The sequence below is a fragment of the Micropterus dolomieu genome, linkage group LG23 (genome assembly GCF_021292245.1).
Source record: "Micropterus dolomieu isolate WLL.071019.BEF.003 ecotype Adirondacks linkage group LG23, ASM2129224v1, whole genome shotgun sequence".
In the NCBI taxonomy this organism is placed as follows: Eukaryota; Metazoa; Chordata; class Actinopteri; order Centrarchiformes; family Centrarchidae; genus Micropterus; species Micropterus dolomieu.
The window spans coordinates 36086238-36103826 of record NC_060172.1 but is presented as its reverse complement, the minus strand read 5'-3'; the positions used below and the strand labels follow the sequence as shown (position 1 = coordinate 36103826).

Below are 17589 nucleotides of genomic sequence, written 5' to 3'. Positions count from 1 at the left end.
TTGAAATATGTTGTTAAAGTAAACCACATTAATAGGAAAAGTGTTAGGGAACAGGACAGAACGGACCCAAACGCAACACTCAGTTGAAAGGTGGTTTATTTAGAGGTAACAGAGGGGCTGGGGAAGTGGAGATGGAGGTGAGGCGGACGCCGGGGGATGTGGGCACGGGGCACGGAGGACCGAGGAGCTGGCGAGGCGGAGGAGTTGAAGCGAGGGAGCCGTGGGAGGCAGGGGACCGGGAAGGGAGTTGTGTGGTGGCAGTTGAACTTGTGAGGAGCGGGGGGAGCCGTGGAGGAAGCCCGAGAGGAGAGGACTGGTGGGCAAGCCCAGCTGACTGAACGGAGGATGAGGGTGAGTGAACCTGGGAAGAAAAGCATAAGGACAGGGTTAGATGCAGGAGAGAAACCAAGGGCTGGAAAACAGAGATCTCTGCAGGAGTTATCAGGAGCTTAAGAGAAGTTGTGGCACCAGGTTGAGAGCAACAATGATCAAGCGGAGATGGTGTGGAGAACCGGGGTTGATATACAGCCAGGGATGAGGTTGATTGCCGGCAGGTGTGGCAGGCAGAGGAGGTGGCTGACGAGGTGCAGGTGCGGGTCGTTGGCTGGGCTCAGGAGCAGAGGGAGAGCGCACGCAGGGGAGGAGACACAAGGAGGCAGGCAGAGTACAGGAAAACAAAACAGTGGGAGAAATAAAATGAGAAAAAAACAGGACACTCACTGTCAGCCGGGCTGACCCCACAACAAAAAGTGTGTAGATATATTGGATAATTGGTTGTAATTATTGTCACATATTGTTTATATAAAGTAATGACTACAAATGTTTTTGCAAGCTATTATTACTTGATCTTCCTACAATACAGTTTCAGTTGGAACTTTATTTATGGGATTGGATTGGATAATCCCATAAAATAAAAGCCTAAGGCTTTTATGATACTATTAATGAGGTTAAAAGTACAATATTTGAAAGTAATATTGTAATTTTTTTTGTGTTTTGCATCCTAAAATCTGTACTTTGACGGGGAGTTCTGGTGGATGGAACTGAATGGATGGAATTCGTGGGACTTGTTTGGCCACTAGTAAAACAGGGAGCAGGACACACTTTTGAGTCAGTTGATTTTTTAAATTTTCACTTTGCCAAGCATGTTAAACATCAGCCCTTTTAAAGGTTTGTTTTACAATAATGAAATTTTTGCCATTTTATGTTTGTGCTGTGGTAAAGACCAACATTTACCTGTACGTGTTCCTGTTTCCAATCATTTACATAACTATCAGTGTGTATGGCGCTGAAGGTGCTGGGAAAAATTTGGGTGCACCTACATTTTATTTATTTCAATTAAATGAAAACTTTAAGTGTAACATTGCAACCACTGCAAAAAGTTACTCTGAAGCCCTGCTGATGACTTTAAACCACAAGTGTTTTTTAGTCTTAGGTCATGTTGGCATTGATCTTTATAAACTGTGTCCACAGAAATGGAGTAATTACAAAAACATCACAAAACTCCACTTATTTCCACATCCAGTACTAAAAGAGTGACATTAAGCTTAATTTCACACGTTCCTACATTTTCCCAGATTCACCTCTTTTCATACATTATCAACTGTTTGGGAATTATAATGCATGACTACATTGAAAACCAAGCCAGTTGCATATTATATTAGCCAAATGGTTGATAGAGTATGTTTTAGTAAATAAATGTTCTATCATATTTACCTGTGCTATAAATATAATAAGTGATCACGACTTTTCTGTGTGTATGCTTACATGTATGTATATATGTAATACATATATGTATGAGTATGTGAGCCACTGCCTGTGTATGTGTGATTATCCAGTGCTTACGTACATCAGGAGAGCTGAGGGAAACCCTGGACACCACCCCAAATATGGACCCCACTTATCAGCTCAGACCAGACTCACAGAGCAAGAGGTTTCACCGCCCAAACACCGCCTACCATCCAATCATATACACACTTACTGGATGTCACATCTATCTGACTACCAGACCTGGTGGTCAAAAAACATATGGAGGGAGGAGATATACAATGTTTTAAAGATAATAGCGGCAGCCTGCCTCATCCCCAGAGATCTTGACAGAATCAAGCGCCTAAGCAGACCAGTGCAGCACTCTCTCAAATGACTTCCCTGCCGTGTCTTCTAGGACTTTAAGCATAACAAGGTTGGCTTCGTGTTTCTGTACGCAACTCAAGAAATTATGAAACTGAGGTAAGAAAGATAAGATAAATACTACACATTTGCAATGATCCACTTCCAAATATTTTGCTATGTAATGTAATAAATGGGCCTGTTCTTGAAGTAAATTAAATATGTCAGTTAAGTCTTTTAAATGTTTTTTTTAACTTCTAATTTTCATTGTAATCATCCCTACTCTGACCTGTGATCTCATGGAGAAATACGAGGTTTCAGTTTGCAATATGGTAACATGAATGTTTTTTGTTACTCCTCAAAGGTTTTGTGTTTGGTTCTCAACAGCATACATACCAGTATGTTTATTTGTATACCTATGAATAGTCATTATATGGTAAGCTTGCTTTCAAACTGCTGTGTTTTAATATATTGAGGGTAAATTTTTTCTGCCAGTAATCTGCAGTTCCTCAAAAAAAAGTCAGTGTCAGTGACATTGCAAAAACTGGTGAAACTGATTTATTTTTACTGCACTACATTTATTTAACATAGTTACTGTTTACCATGCAGATAAGGATTTTACATGCAAAATATGTGATCAGTTTACAGAATATGATTTAGTATAGAGATTAAACTACTCAGTTTCAAATTAGCTCCACCAATGACCAGCTACAACATGCTGCTGATATAACTTCTTTAGGAATTTTTATGTACATAAGGTTTTGAAAGCTGAACTTTCACTTTAAATGTATTATTATAAACTTCTGTGTCAAGTGTAGTTTTTTAAGAAGGGAGTGGGGAAATGTCAGGAGACTAGAGATGAGTTGATAAGGTGGGTTAAGGTGGGTTAGGAAGGGGAGGTGAAGAGTGGAGGGAATAGAGTCAAGGGAGCGAGTGGTGGGGGAAATGAAGCTGAAGAGGTTGAGGGTGGTAAGTAATGGTGATGAAGGCGAATGAAGCATCAGCTGGGGGGTGGAGGATATGTCACATTCTTTTCAAAGAGAGCACCAGGAGAAGAGGGAGTAGGAGAAGTAGGTGGGGGGCTGGAAACAGAAGTCTGGAACTTGTAGAAACTGTTTTAGCAATAGAAAGAGGGGAAGATAAAGCAATCTCTCCTGGACAAGAGGAGAGATGACAAAGTCCTCTGTGTAAAAATGGTTGTGTAAATATATATATACAAACTTTTATGACATATAAAAGTGAATACACCCCTCACATTTTGTAAATATTTGATTAGGTCTTATCTTGATTAGAAAACTGAAGAAATGACACTTTGATGTGTTATTTTGAAGGGACAGCAAATTTACAACGTTATACAAGATGACAAGATAAAAATGTTGGGGTGTATTCACTTTTTTAAGATACTACATATATATATATATATATATATATATATATATATATTAGTGCTGGGCAAAGATTAAAAGTTTTAATCGCGCACGATTTTCTGCGATTAATTGCATTGTTATGCGCGAAATTGTATAATGAATTCTAAAGTAGTGTATTGCACACTTTTAATTTAAACGTGCTGCTATGTACACAAAAATTGCAGTAACATGTGGTTTGCAAACACTTTAAACAAATAAGGTGCTTTTTACCAGCAGTATTACCTTTACACAGTAGCAATAAAATATTTCTTGTAAATTTGAACTTAAACATTAATGTAATCAAATCAAATATTAAAACAAAGCTATTTGCCACTGCCAGGGCATTACCTTTTATCTAGCTTGATAACAGGCACCTTCTGAGCAACAGGTTAACAGATATAAATCTATTTTCCTGTTGTTGTTTTTTTCTGAACAACTATCAGCAGAAACATTTTTCTTTCATCAGGGCGCAGCATAAAGAGTCTATGTTCAGTTAAGTGTCCCTGATCAAGGTGTAGCGACAAATGATTGGAAAAGAGACTGATCCTCGCTCTCACTGTTTGTGAGTTTCCAGAAACTATTACTGTTTACTAAATAGGATTTCAACAGGAGGGAATTCGCATGGCAAAAATCTCCGCAAAACTAGATGTAGGCCTGTCGGGTCAAGTTATGTAGCCTATAATTTTGTGCAGCACACAGAAGCCATTTCCATGGTTTCTGTTACTCGGAATAAACACAACGTTTATTTAGTTTGTTCTCTTTTATTCTCTGCATGGTGGGGACATCATGTCCACATGTTACACTGCCAGTAAGCAACTCCAGACCAACAGAACATCCTGCGCAAGCGCTATACTCCACCCGGAAGCACCTGCTGCCGTAGTGAATAGTGTAGAGGAGAAACGTTATGTGTTAACAATCTCCCTATACTTTAAACAAAACATAAATTTCTATATGAAAAATGTATGTAACACAGGCCATATGTATCTCAACAAAACAGCAACACAGGCCACAGTTGTTTCAAGAAAACGTCTCGGGTTACGTATGTAACCCTTGTTCCCCGAGAAGGGGAACGAGACACTGCGTTGGTGACACTATGGGAACGCCTCTGGGCGTGGCAGGGCTGAAATCATGAATGAAACTACTCCAATCCTATTGGCGTTGTTAGAACGGTAGCGTGTGACGGCGTAACTGGAGGCGTTTATAAGCATGCCGACACATTAGCTCTTTGCTATGAAGCAAGGCACTCCAGGCGGGGCGAGGGGTGGCGGACCGACGCAGTGTTTCGTTCCCCTTCTCGGGGAACAAGGGTTACATACGTAACCCGAGACGAGGGAACTCGAACTGCGTCGGTGACGACACTATGGGAACGAGAATACCCACTATTCCATGCCGAAGCCTCCGCCTGCCCCCCAGCGTTCAGGGGGCAGGCAACTGGGGGAAGAGCATATGGACGCAGCCTCGGCCATGTCTGCACCATGGCATCCAGCCCTAGCGGGCTGGGGACGAGAGGGAGAACCAGAGCAGACAGTGCGTAGTCTCTCGAGACACAAACAGGTCCACGGCTACTGGGCCAAACATTCGCACAACCACTCCACCACCTCAGGGTGGAGTCTCCATTCCCCGGGCCTCAGCCCCTGTCGTGACAGCAGGTCTGCTCCCTGAATCTGGGTCCCAGGGATATACATCGCTCTGAGGGACAGCAGTCTCTTCTGGGACCACAGGAGGATCTGAGGCGTCTGTCGAATAATTGTTCGGCGACATGATGCTCCCAACACGGGACCTTGGGACAGAAACCAAGATTTCCTCCATGCTGACAGGGAACGAAGGCACCTGCTCGTAACCCATATCAGACGGAGCGGATTTCCCCTCGGGGAGAATCCCTTGGATTTCAACCCCCACTGCAGGGCTCTCATGTGCAGCAGGCCAGAAGGTATACTGGACGCTGCTGCCAGGAGACCCAACACCCTCTGAAAGTGTTTTACAGTGATGGTGCGGCCTAACTGCACTCTGGTCACTGTGGACAAAATGGGCCCGACGTGTGCAGGCGACAGGTGGGCCCACATAGTCGTTGAGTCCCACACCACCCCTAGGAACGTAGGCCATTGGGCGGGCGTCAGCACGCTCTTCTTCTACACCGTGCCCCCAAAGGCGAACCTCAGGAACTTCCTGTGAGAGGGACGGATGGAGATGTGGAAATATGCGTCTCGCTTCTGGCTCCGGCGGTAGGAGCTAGACGAGGGCTGAGCTCGTCTCTCTTCAGCCGGCACTGTCCTGGAACCAAACCAGCGGGGGAGATATTGCTCAAACACTTCTCCCTGCGTTTCAGCGTGCTGAAACCTGCTGACGACAGCATCCACTGCCTCACCAAACAGGTCAGTAGGAGAGAGGGGCACATCCAGGAGAAAAGCCTTCAACTTCCCCTGGATGCCCGAGAGGTTGAGCCAGAGATGGCGCTCCGTAGCCACCAATGCTGCCATGGAGCAGTGTTAAGTCCTGCTCTTTTTCAATCTTAGTAAGGGGGGTATCTCTCTGCACTGCACGTGCTGCCTGCAGGCGAATAGGCTGTAGGTTTTCAATGTAACTGTGCTGATGTACATGGATTGCACCATTAATAGTAGCAAAGTCCATTCCCACATAGCAGAAATGTTCATGCTCTTCATGTCCAACATGGAATGCAGACTTTAGTGTAGGGATCACATCTGTACCCAGATGATGGGTACATGATTTCTTTCACCTTGTTATACCAATACAGCGATGCATCTGCAAGGTCGTAGACACATTTGTTCAGTTTCCATAGGATATTTTTGTTGTCTGCTTCAGGAGGAGGCCGCAAATAGATTTCTCTGGACAACTGCATGCCCTGTAAGAAAGCAGATTTGATGTCCATAGAATGGACTTGCCACTTATTTTGGCAGATTACTGCTAGTAATAGCCTAAGAGACTCAGAAGCACAGGTGGGGGAATCTTTCTGTAGCTCATGAATATTAAGCTCTTCAAAACCTCTGGCTACGAATCGTGCTTTGGGCATAATACCATTGGGGGTTTCTTTGAGACTACAGACCCATCTGGTAGAGACGCACTTTTGACCTGCATCATCAACTTCCTCAAAAACATTGTTTTTGTACCAGTTCATTATTTCATCCTGTTTAGCTGCATCAAATGAAAACTCTTTTGTTATAAGCACATCAGTTTCTTTATCAGTTGATTCAGTGTTAAGGTTATCAACACATGACATATCAACTGACTCCTTTTGTCCATCACTGCCATCAGGTTCAATATGTTGCAGATTAAACCAGCTTTTGTGTTTACCAGAGGCTTTGCCTGCTCTGCCTAAGACCTTGGCTCTCTGTAGACCACCACCATCCCTTTTCATAAATGTTATAGTCTGTTCCGTTTTTAACTTTACACCAGCAGAAGAGATAGGATTACCAACATCTGTTTCGATTTGAGTCATGTTAGGATGAACCATTTCACCTGTATTCACCTCTCTGTCGCTGATGTTTTCTTTACTATCTGAGCTTTCTGCTACACTTGTTAAGCTGCTTTTTTCACTTGCTGTCTCACTGCTGTCTAGCAGAGTTTGCTCGACTTGAGATTTCTGATCTTGGGTGTTTATCTTACGGAGCCTGGATTGATGTACTCTAACAAGAGTCCCCCCATGCCTTACAAATACAACAGCTCCATCCTGACCAATAACTATGCCTGGTCCCTTCCACTCTGGACAGTCTGCTCTTTTGTAATAGACCTTGTCTCTTGTCACATAGACATCATCTGTAGGCCTAAGCTGCTTACGTAGTGCCCTTCTTATTTGCTCACAAGACTCTGCTTCTGTGAATGCTTTCCTAGAAGCATGTAAAGCAGAAATGTGCTCTCCTATTCTAACACTCACAGTGGTACCTTCTAGAGCAGGTAGTTTGTCTACTAATACAGAAGGAAGGTTAGGATTCTGTCCAAATACTAGTTGATATGGGCTGTAGCCATGAACATTCAACATACTGTTCTTAGCCATGAGGGCCCAGTCAAGGGCAGTGTGTCAGTCACATCCATTTTCTCATGTGACCTTCTGGATGCAGTCCGTTGCTCCAGTCTTTGTCTCTGATATTGACACAGTAATGTCCAGAACTAGTGAACTCCAAAGGAATGGATTGTTTGAACATCACTGCACTGTCCTTTTCCATGTCTAGAATGGTCCCTGCTTTTTTCAGAGACGTTTTACTCAGCAGGAATGGAATGTCAACTTTGACAACTTCAGTTTCAATATGGCATTTTGTCATTCCTATTTTAGCTGGTAGTTTCACATTTCTTGTGGAATATACCAAGTTCCCATCTCCGAACCGAAATGGTCTGCAACTGGGAGTTTCTGTTTTTTTATTCAGCTGGTTCACCTGATCTTGGGTGAGGCCATCAACATAGTTTTCCAGCCATTTCTCTCCACACACAGTACGGGTACAAGCAGTGTCAATAATAGCTGATCCCAATGATTCAGTCATGAATATCTCTGCGTCTGACATGGAAGCCTTTGTAAACAGTGTAATGTTAAATTCCTCTACATTTGCATCTTCAGTTATTCTTGTTAAGTTTGTTTATGGGCACAGTCTTTAGCCCAATGAAATGTGCGCTGGCAAATAGCACACCTGGATCTCTTACCAAACTTTTTCCAGTGGATTAGTCCCCGGTAAAGGCTGCTTTAGCTGTCCACTGTGCAATGTAGCGTTCCATTTTCCTCTACCTTGTGGTCTTTGTTCTGTGAAAAACGCCACATCCTGGTTCACTTGTATTCCGTTTAACGAGCCTGCCGTTTTCCCTCTGAAAATCCTTTTAAGAGCCGATTTCATGGAAGAAAAAGTCAACTCAGTGCAGGCCGTCAGTGCTAGCTGTCTGCTTTTTTCGTCAAGGCCGTGTCTAGTAGCTTAAAAGCTAGCACAGCATCAGGGAGCGTCATACTATACTTTTTCATCCAGTTATAACGCTGTTCGAAGTCAATTATGTAGTCTGCCATGGGAACTGAAATATCCTTTCGCTATGCCATCAAAACAAGGGTAGGCTTTATATGCGGTCCTTTTCCTCTTTTAAGGACACGCCGTCCAACTTTGTCATCAATGTTGTCATACCGTCATCCTCGTCCAAATCCTCCGCAGGTATTTCCATCGCTGTTTCATGGGCTCTCCCCTCAAGCCCCAAGGCAACAGCAAGTGCTTGTTTCTTTTTGTCGAGGTCGGTAACCCACGTCCAGATATTAACAATATTTGCTGTGGCATTTGATCGCTTGTCTTGCTTTTGTTTATCTGCTTCTCCCACACGCTGCATCCAGCATAGTCTGCCGAAGCCTTGATCCTCCGCTGCTTATTTGGGTGGGTGATTTGCAGGCTGATCAACATCCCGCCTCTCCTGTGACTCATGGTTTGACTTTATGTGTATTCAGAGCCAGTGAGCAACGGACTTTCAAAAAAATAATAAAAACTGCGTTAACGTGTGATAAAATAATAGTCAGCGTTAATTAATTGATGTGTTAACGCAATAATAATGCGTTAACGTGCCCAGCCCTAATATATATACACTGCTCAAAAAAATAAAGGGAACACTTAAAAAACACAATGTAACTCCAAGTCAGTCACACTCCTGTGAAATCAAACTGTCACTTAGGAAGCAACACTGATTGACAATCAATTTCACATGCTGTTGTGCAAATGGAATAGACAACAGGTGGAAATTATAGGCAATTAGCAAGACACCCCCAATAAAGGAGTGGTTCTGCAGGTGGTGACAGACCATTTCTCAGTTCCTATGCTGCCTGGCTGATGTTTTGGTCACTTTTGAATGCTGGCGGTGCTTTCACTCTAGTGGTAGCATGAAACAGAGTCTACAACCCACACAAGTGGCTCAGGTAGTGCAGCTCTTCCAGGATGGCACATCAATGCGAGCTGTGGCAAGAAGGTTTGCTGTGTCTGTCAGCGTAGTGTCCAGAGCACGGAGGAGCTACCAGGAGACAGGCCAGTAAATCAGGAGACGTGGAGGAGGCCGTAGGAGGGCAACAACCCAGCAGCAGGACCGCTACCTCCGCCTTTGTGCAAGGAGGAGCAGGAGGAGCACTGCCAGAGCCCTGCAAAATGACCTCCAGCAGGCCACAAATGTGCATGTGTCTGCTCAAACGGTCAGAAACAGACTCCATGAGGGTGGTATGAGGGCCCGACGTCCACAGGTGGGGGTTGTGCTTACAGCCCAACACCGTGCAGGACGTTTGGCATTTGCCAGAGAACACCAAGACTGGCAAATTCGCCACTGGCGCCCTGTGCTCTTCACAGATGAAAGCAGGTTCACACTGAGCACATGTGACAGACGTGACAGAGTCTGGAGACGCCGTGAAAAACATTCTGCTGCCTGCAACATCCTCCAGCATGACCGGTTTGGCGGTGGGTCACTAATGGTGTGGGGTGGCATTTTTTTGGGGGGACCACACAGCCCTCCATGTGCTCGCCAGAGGTAGCCTGACTGCCATTAGGTATCGAGAGGAGATCGCACCAGCATATGGTCTCACAAGGGGTCTGAGCTTGTGAGACCATATGCTGGTGCGGTTGGCCCTGGGTTCCTCCTAATGCAAGACAATGCTAGACCTCATGTGGCTGGAGTGTGTCAGCAGTTCCTGCAAGAGGAAGGCATTGATGCTATGGACCGGCCCGCCCGTTCCCCAGACCTGAACCCAATTGAGCACATCTGGGATATCATGTCTCGCTCCATCCACCAACGCTACGTTGCAACACAGACTGTCCAGGAGTTCACCTCATCAGGAGCATGCCCAGGCGTTGTAGGGAGGTCATACAGGCACGTGGAGGCCACACACACTACTGAGCCTCATTTAGACTTGTTTTAAGGACATTATATCAAAGTTGGATCGGCCTGTAGTGTGGTTTTCCACTTTGATTTTGAGTGTGACTCCAAATCTAGACCTCCATGGGTTGATAAATTTGATTTCCATTGATAATTTTTGTGTGATTTTGTTGTCAGCACATTCAACTACGTAAAGAAGTAGTATTTAATGAGATTATTTCATTCATTCAGATCTAGGATGTGTTATTTTAGTGTTCCCTTTATTTTTTTGAGCAGTATATATATATATATACACACACACACACACACACACACACACACACACACACACACACACACACACACACACACACACACACACACACACACACTCTTCGGCAACTTCATCAGATCACACCTTGCTTGTACTGGGTTTGACCCCAGTTTGCCTTCAGAACTGCTTAATTCTTCGTGGCATTCTTTCAACAAGGTGTTGGAAACATTCCTCAGAGACTTTGGTCCATATTGACATGATAGCACAGTTGCTGCAGATTTGTCAGCTGCACATCCATAATGTGAATCTCCCGTTCCACCACATTCCAAAGGTGCTCTATTGGATTGAGATTGTGGAAGCTATTGGAGTACAGTGAACTCTCTGTTATGTTCAAGAAAGTTGCAGCTGAAATCAAGAGTCATCAGACCAGGCAATGTTTTTCCAATCTTCCATTGTCCAATTTTGGTGAGCCTGTGCGAATATTAACCTCTGTTTCCTGTTCTTAGCTGACAGGAGTGACACCCGATGTGGTCTTCTGGTACTGTAGGCCATCTGCTTCAAGATTTGACATGTTGTGCATTCAGATATGGTATTCTACATACCTTGGTTGTAACGAGTTACTATTGCCTTTCTGTCATCTCGGACCAGTCTGCCCATTCTCCTCTGACCTCTGACATCAGCAAGGCATTTTCATCTACAAAACTGCCACTCACTGGATATTTTCTCTTTTTCGGACCATTCTCTGTAAACCCTAGAGATGGTTGTGCGTGAAAATCCCAGTAGATCAGCAGTTTCTGAAATACTCAGACCAGCCCATCTGGCACCAACAACTATTTCACGTTCAAAATCACTTATATCCTCTTTCTTCCCCATTCTGATGTTCGCTTTGAACTTCAGCAAGTTGTCTTGACCACGTCTATGTGCCTAAATGCACTGAGTTGCTGCCATGTGATTGGCTGATTAGCTGTTTGTGTTAAGCAATTGAACAGGTGTACCTAATAAAGTATATGGTGAGTGTATATAAATAAAAGATACAATACAGTGTAAAAGGTTAAGTACTATTCTGTCCTTTTCCTTGACCAACAGACCAAAGACAACCGAATAGCATGATGACCCTAACAGACAGAACTGGACAATGGAAAACACCCAGCAATTAACAAACAGAAAAACAAAAGTCACCATAAAAAACAAAATGGAGAATATTAAAAGACACAGACACTTGGTATGCCAATTAATAGAGGAAACTGAGCAACTTTGGGAAGAGACACAAACAGAAAGAAATGAAATGTACTACCTGAAGACAAAGACGGAGCAGCAACAGGAGGACATTGACAGACTGATAGCTGAAAAACATGGGCAGAGTTTAATAATAAAAAGACTGGGAATACAGATAGAAAATGTTATTGAGAAACTCGAAGAGAATAAAAATGAAGCCACTCAAGAAAAAATGCAACTTCTGAAAATGCAGGCTGAAATATACCAAGAGAGGGAAACTCTGGAAAGAAAACATAATGAGATCATCAATGAGCGACACAGGTTGGAAATGATTATGTATGACAAGACAAAATCAGAGGAAAGTAAAAAACCCATGGAGCAGATAAAGCGAGAGCAGGAGATAATAGAGAGGTTGATGGCTGACACTGAAATGAACAAAAATAAGAAAATAATGCTTGAAGCAAAGCAGGCAAAAGAACAAATGGAACAAATCATGGTAGCCATAAAGCAAGAGTTAAAGAGAAATAAAATGGATTTTTTACAGCATAGAAATCAAATCGAACACATTAAACATACTATGAGTGTAACTAACAACAAGATGAAGCAAATGTGGAAAAAAATTCAAAGAGATGTTGAAATGCAGAAAGCCACTGTCCCAGAGATGGAAAGCAGAGTAAGACAGAAAGAAGGAAAAGACACCTTTGACACTGTAAAGATTAAACTCAATAGAATCAAGAGAGAGATGGAGAGTTTTTGGGATGTGCTGGAAGACAGTCAAAACCAACTGGAAGTGACTCTGAGAAAGAAGCAGGAGCTGAAGACAGAGATGGCTGGAATGGAATACATGAAATCTGACTCTGAAAAGCAAAAACAAGACACAGACGTAAGCATGAAGATAACACAGTGGGTAACAGAGTTGAAGGGTAATATGCAGAGGCAAACACAAGCTATAGAGAACATGTTTGCACAGGTCCAGTCTGAACGAGATGAGATAGAAATAATCAAAACTAAAATACAGAGAGAGAAAGAAAACATTGAGAGAGACAGGCAGTTAGCTAAAGTAGAAATGGATGCAATGAAGTGTATGAGGGAAAGTACTGAAAGGAAAAAATGGGAGCTGGACAGCAAGTTAGAAATGACTATGAAAGAGATGAGAGAGATGGAAGTGATGCGCACTGAGATTGAAATAAAGAAAAAGGACCTGGTAAAAATGATAAGAATGAACAGGAGACAGAAGGAAGAGATCAGCAAGATAAAGGAAGAGGTTGAACATGCTAAACAAGACATGAAGGAAAGACAAGATGAGACTAAGGGGCAGAAGTCAAAGCAGGTGCTGGAAGTGAACATAGAGGGCAGATTTGATGAGCAGAAGATAAGACTTCAACAGGTTGACAGCACCAGAGAAATAATACAACATACAGAAAATCAGCTTGAGGAAGACAGCATGGAGACCAAGAACAAATTGAACAGTGACATGCAAAGAGTGATTCTTGAAATCAAAGAAATCAGAAATATGCTGCACAGTGTAGGAAGAGATACAGAGCAAATCAGGAGGGACTTTACAGAAGAAAAGAACCAAATCAAATGGATGACTTTTCAAGCAAAGAAAATGAGACAGAAGCTTGACCAACAATTGGAGAAGACCAGGAAAGAGAGGCACGAGCTAGAAATTATGAAGATAAAGATACAACGAGAAAGGGAGGAGTTTGAACAAAAACTGAAAGATACAACAACTACAATTCTGACTATGGGCGAGATAAAAGCTAACATAGAAAAAGCTGCTGTAGAGATGAACAATACCCGGGAGGAGATGATCCAAGCCCAAGGGAAGATGGAGAAGAACAAGGAAGAAGTCAAAACATACACTGTAAGTAAATTTTTGTTTATCTCAATGTTTCTTTTTATTTTTATTTAATCTTTGGCCAGTAATCAGCAGTTTCCACAACACACATCCGAATCAGGAATACCTTATTGATCCCCGAGGGGAATTTAGTTTCAACATCTCAGCCCATCATAGCAGAAAATCACAGGTTTTTATTTAGTAACATGAATAATGGCTTCTTTGTCCATGTATTGTCCTGGGATTCTTAAATGGACCTGAACCATAATTAATATTATTGACTATAACAGTGTAATGTGTATAGTATGTGGGCATGAGGATAAGGCTCGAGGTAGACTAAAAGTTAGGGCACAGTCAGTTAAAAAGTAGCTTTCACTATTGTTCCATTTCATTACAACTTGCATCTGACCTTTACCCATTCAAATGTTCACATAAAACCTTTGTATAACCACTTACGCATTCGTTGTAAATAGTAAGTAAAAAAAATGAATAAAATAGAGACATAACAAAATTATCCCTATCCAGTGGCAAGGGGTGTAATGACTCATAACGCAGACAATCGAGGCAGTTCAGTAATTGAAAAGGTAAAGATACATAAGCTTAGTGGCAGGGGGAGAAAGTTTAAACAGAAATAACTGAGTGTCCACAGGTAAACAGGAATGGGGCAAGAAAAAGTTGCAGGCAGGCAGGTACAGATCCAGAGGAGGCACGGCCTGTACTACGAAGTGAGGTAACTGGCTTATCCAGGTAGCTTCAGGAGTAACTTTGTGACTTCGGGCGTAACTTCCCAATTAACTCCTACTACGACAGGTGGATACGGTTTATTCGAGGTATGCTGTCATTGCAATTTATACTGCATCTCTAAACTGCTCCGAGCAGGTTATCTTCGTGGTACCTCGATGTTACCCTATCTTCCTGACTAGGCTGTAAGTGTAGGCTACACATTACACATTATTTGTACTCACAGTTTATCATGAGAAGCACGAATACAAATCAAGTGATAGAATATTTTTAGATTTCATCCTGACTTCCACGTGTGCTTTCCACTGTGGTTACAGCTGAGATGATTGTTAGAATAAAGTTATCCTTAACGCAAGCACATTACATCCATATTGTGATTTAGGTAGTAGATCCTAAGATCTGTTTCTGGGATGTAGTCCTTGTGTATAATTATCCTAAATGTTTAGATTTACTATTTTACATGACCAAAAGATATGGAGCCAAAGAGGGGAGATAACCATCCACAAAACCTTTCCAAAATGAAAGTGGTAAATTTACAAGAGTGAAACTTGGAAATTCCCTGAGATGAAAGTCACAAAAATCCAAAACACTCTGTAGTTAGGGCCCGAGCACGAACCGTGCGAGGTCCCTATTGAAACTGAAGGGATTATTAGGGCCTGAGCATGAAACATGCGAGGACCCTATTGAAATTGTAAGGATTATTAGTACTCCTGCTGGCAACAGGAAGCGTCAAGTTTTACGCTGTTATTTACTACTGCCAACATATTTGCCTCACCTGCTTTAAAACAGTCTCAGAAGAGCCTTAAGACATTGATGATGCTATGTTGTGAATCTTGTGAGTTTCCGGATAACGGTGTGTCCTTGGCGTTGCGTCAAAGTTTGATGCTTCGCCATGACATAGGAAGTTGTTGTAACTTCACTGTACATGCTCATATCTCTACCAAATTTCACACATTCAATAAGGGTCACGCCCTGAACACATCTACAGGTAAAAATTCACGCAACCTCCTGGAGCCACTTGCTGGAATCAGGAAGTGTCCTTTCAAAGCTGAATCACCAAGATGCACAAAACTTTTGTGGTACATGTATCATCTCAAGATGCAGAAACAAGCCTCTTGGTGCCATACCTGAAATCAGACAGGAAGTCAGCCATTTTGATTTGAATGACCAATTACAGCCCATTTATGGCCTTTTACAAGGTCCATACTTTAACAAACTCCTCCTAGGGAATTAATCGGATCGACTTAAATTTTGTACTGTGCATTCTATAGGCTTTGACGATGAAAAGTTATGCTATCTGTGAGTTTTCGTCGATGGGTGTGTTTGTGGCCTGGCATCAAAGATCAACTCTTCACCATGACACAGGAAGTTGTTGTAACTTCAGTGTATATGCTCACATCTATACAAAACTTTACGTGCTTGATAACTGTCCTGCCCCGAACACACCAATATTCATTTATAGTCATCGTGCCAAGTGCTATGTAGCGCCACAAAAAGTGACGTATAACACCTTCATGCAGCGTCCAAAGCGCGTAACAAATTCACAGCCGCACCGGCAGAGCTCCAGAATATGCAACGTGGCCGCCTTACGCCCAGACACGCTACACGTGCGAGGGCCTGCCCAACGCTGCTTGCAGCATACTGTCATGCACATACTTCTCAACCGGCCCACTGCAAGGAAACCCCGCTCTCATGGGTTTACCACTTTCCTGGGTGACCTTAGCGCATTATGAATTCAGCTACCACTCTGGAAAAAGGGCAACCTCTGATAACAAGCTAATTTTTATACTAGGTAATGGCCTGACCGTCTGTATTGAATGTCTAACTCAAGATTCAAAAGTTTCCTAGTCAATCACTTCACTCCTCCGTCACTTTAGATTCCAGAGAGTAGGGCAATGAACACATAATCTGGAATGAGTTCTTTAAAAGGACCAGTTTACTTTTTATCTGTAATGAGGTGTGTTAATCTAGGCAGTGTGGATGTTAAAGCACAAGAATACTAACTTACCAGTCCGGAAGAAGAGGGAGAAATCTAAGACAGTTTCTTAAGTTTGTGACAGTTTAGTTTGCACAGTTTAAGTTATTATTATTATTCAGGGTGCCAACCAGGTCTCTCCCCTGGCAGTAAGATATAGGTTACTGATTGTCAAAGTTCTTTAAATCAAATGTCACAAAGGATGTACATCTTAAAAGAATGTACACCATCCCACTGAATGACCATAAAAGAAAGAAACACCATAAACCGTGTTTTTGCTGCTGGGTTGGGAATGTTTTACTGGTTTCCGCAAGCAACTACGCACGCCGATTGTAGAATGATTATCCCCCCCACCCTTGAGCTCTAGGGTCCACAACTTAAATAACTGATCGTCAGAAAGGACCTCACCCCATTTCCAAACGTTCATTGGCTGCCAGAATTTAGCAATCAGATTGATTGGGTCTCACCTCATATCCTTCCTTCTTTTTTTATAGGTAGTGTACACTTCCTGCCAGTAGTTGCAACACCCCTTTGCTCTAGTCACAACAATAAAATAAATAATAATATATATAATTAAAGCTGCAAGCAGCGTTGGGCGGGCCCTCGCACTTGTAAGCGCGTCCGCGTGTGAGCCGGCCGAGTTGCATATTCTGGAGCTCTGCCGGTGCGGCTGTGAATTTGCTACGCGGTTATGACGCCGCATGAAGGTGTTATATGTCACTTCCTGTGTCCCCTATGTGGAGCTTGCCGCTATGAATATAAATCGGTATTGACGTGTAGATGTCTGCGGAGAGTTATCAAGCACATAAAGTTTGTTTCAGATGTGAGCATGTACACTGAACAATAAAATAAATTCCTTTTATATTTCCCTGCCTTGTTGTTTATGTGTACATACAGAGGAAGAATGTGAGAACAGCACACATTTCATCGTTACTGTGTGTTAGAGCATGGGAGAACAGTGGATACTTTTAATACAGCCCACACCCCTAATACTGTGTAACTATAACAAGTAGAGAACAGAAGAAAAAGATGTTCTTTCTTTACAACTGTCTGCATAGCTTATTCATATTGTGTAATGAATGAAAATAAATAGGCCTACTAGGCTCCTCTCTACTTTGACATTTAAGATTAGCTTGTTTGATCCACCTTCATACACATGTGACATTACTGTACAACTTGAGAAAGGTGAGTTGTTTTCTGCTCCAGCCTGCCTAAAAGAAAAGCGTTT

The 17589-nt window shown here is 42.7% G+C and overlaps 1 protein-coding gene across 1 annotated transcript; it reads left to right on the top strand.

Annotated features, from left to right (window-relative positions):
• Nucleotides 1-12442: 12442 nt before the first annotated feature.
• LOC123963801 (myosin-6-like) lies at nucleotides 12443-14712 on the top strand. Its single transcript, XM_046040847.1, has 2 exons — nucleotides 12443-13672; nucleotides 14704-14712. Exons 1-2 carry the CDS (start codon nucleotides 12443-12445, stop codon nucleotides 14710-14712), a joined length of 1239 nt encoding a protein of 412 aa, XP_045896803.1.
• The last annotated feature ends 2877 nt before the right edge of the window (nucleotides 14713-17589 follow it).

Bases quoted from the DNA above. Each gene is read 5' to 3' on its own strand.
- LOC123963801 (XM_046040847.1), top strand. From the start codon at position 12,443: ATGCAGAAAGCCACTGTCCCAGAGATGGAAAGCAGAGTAAGACAGAAA.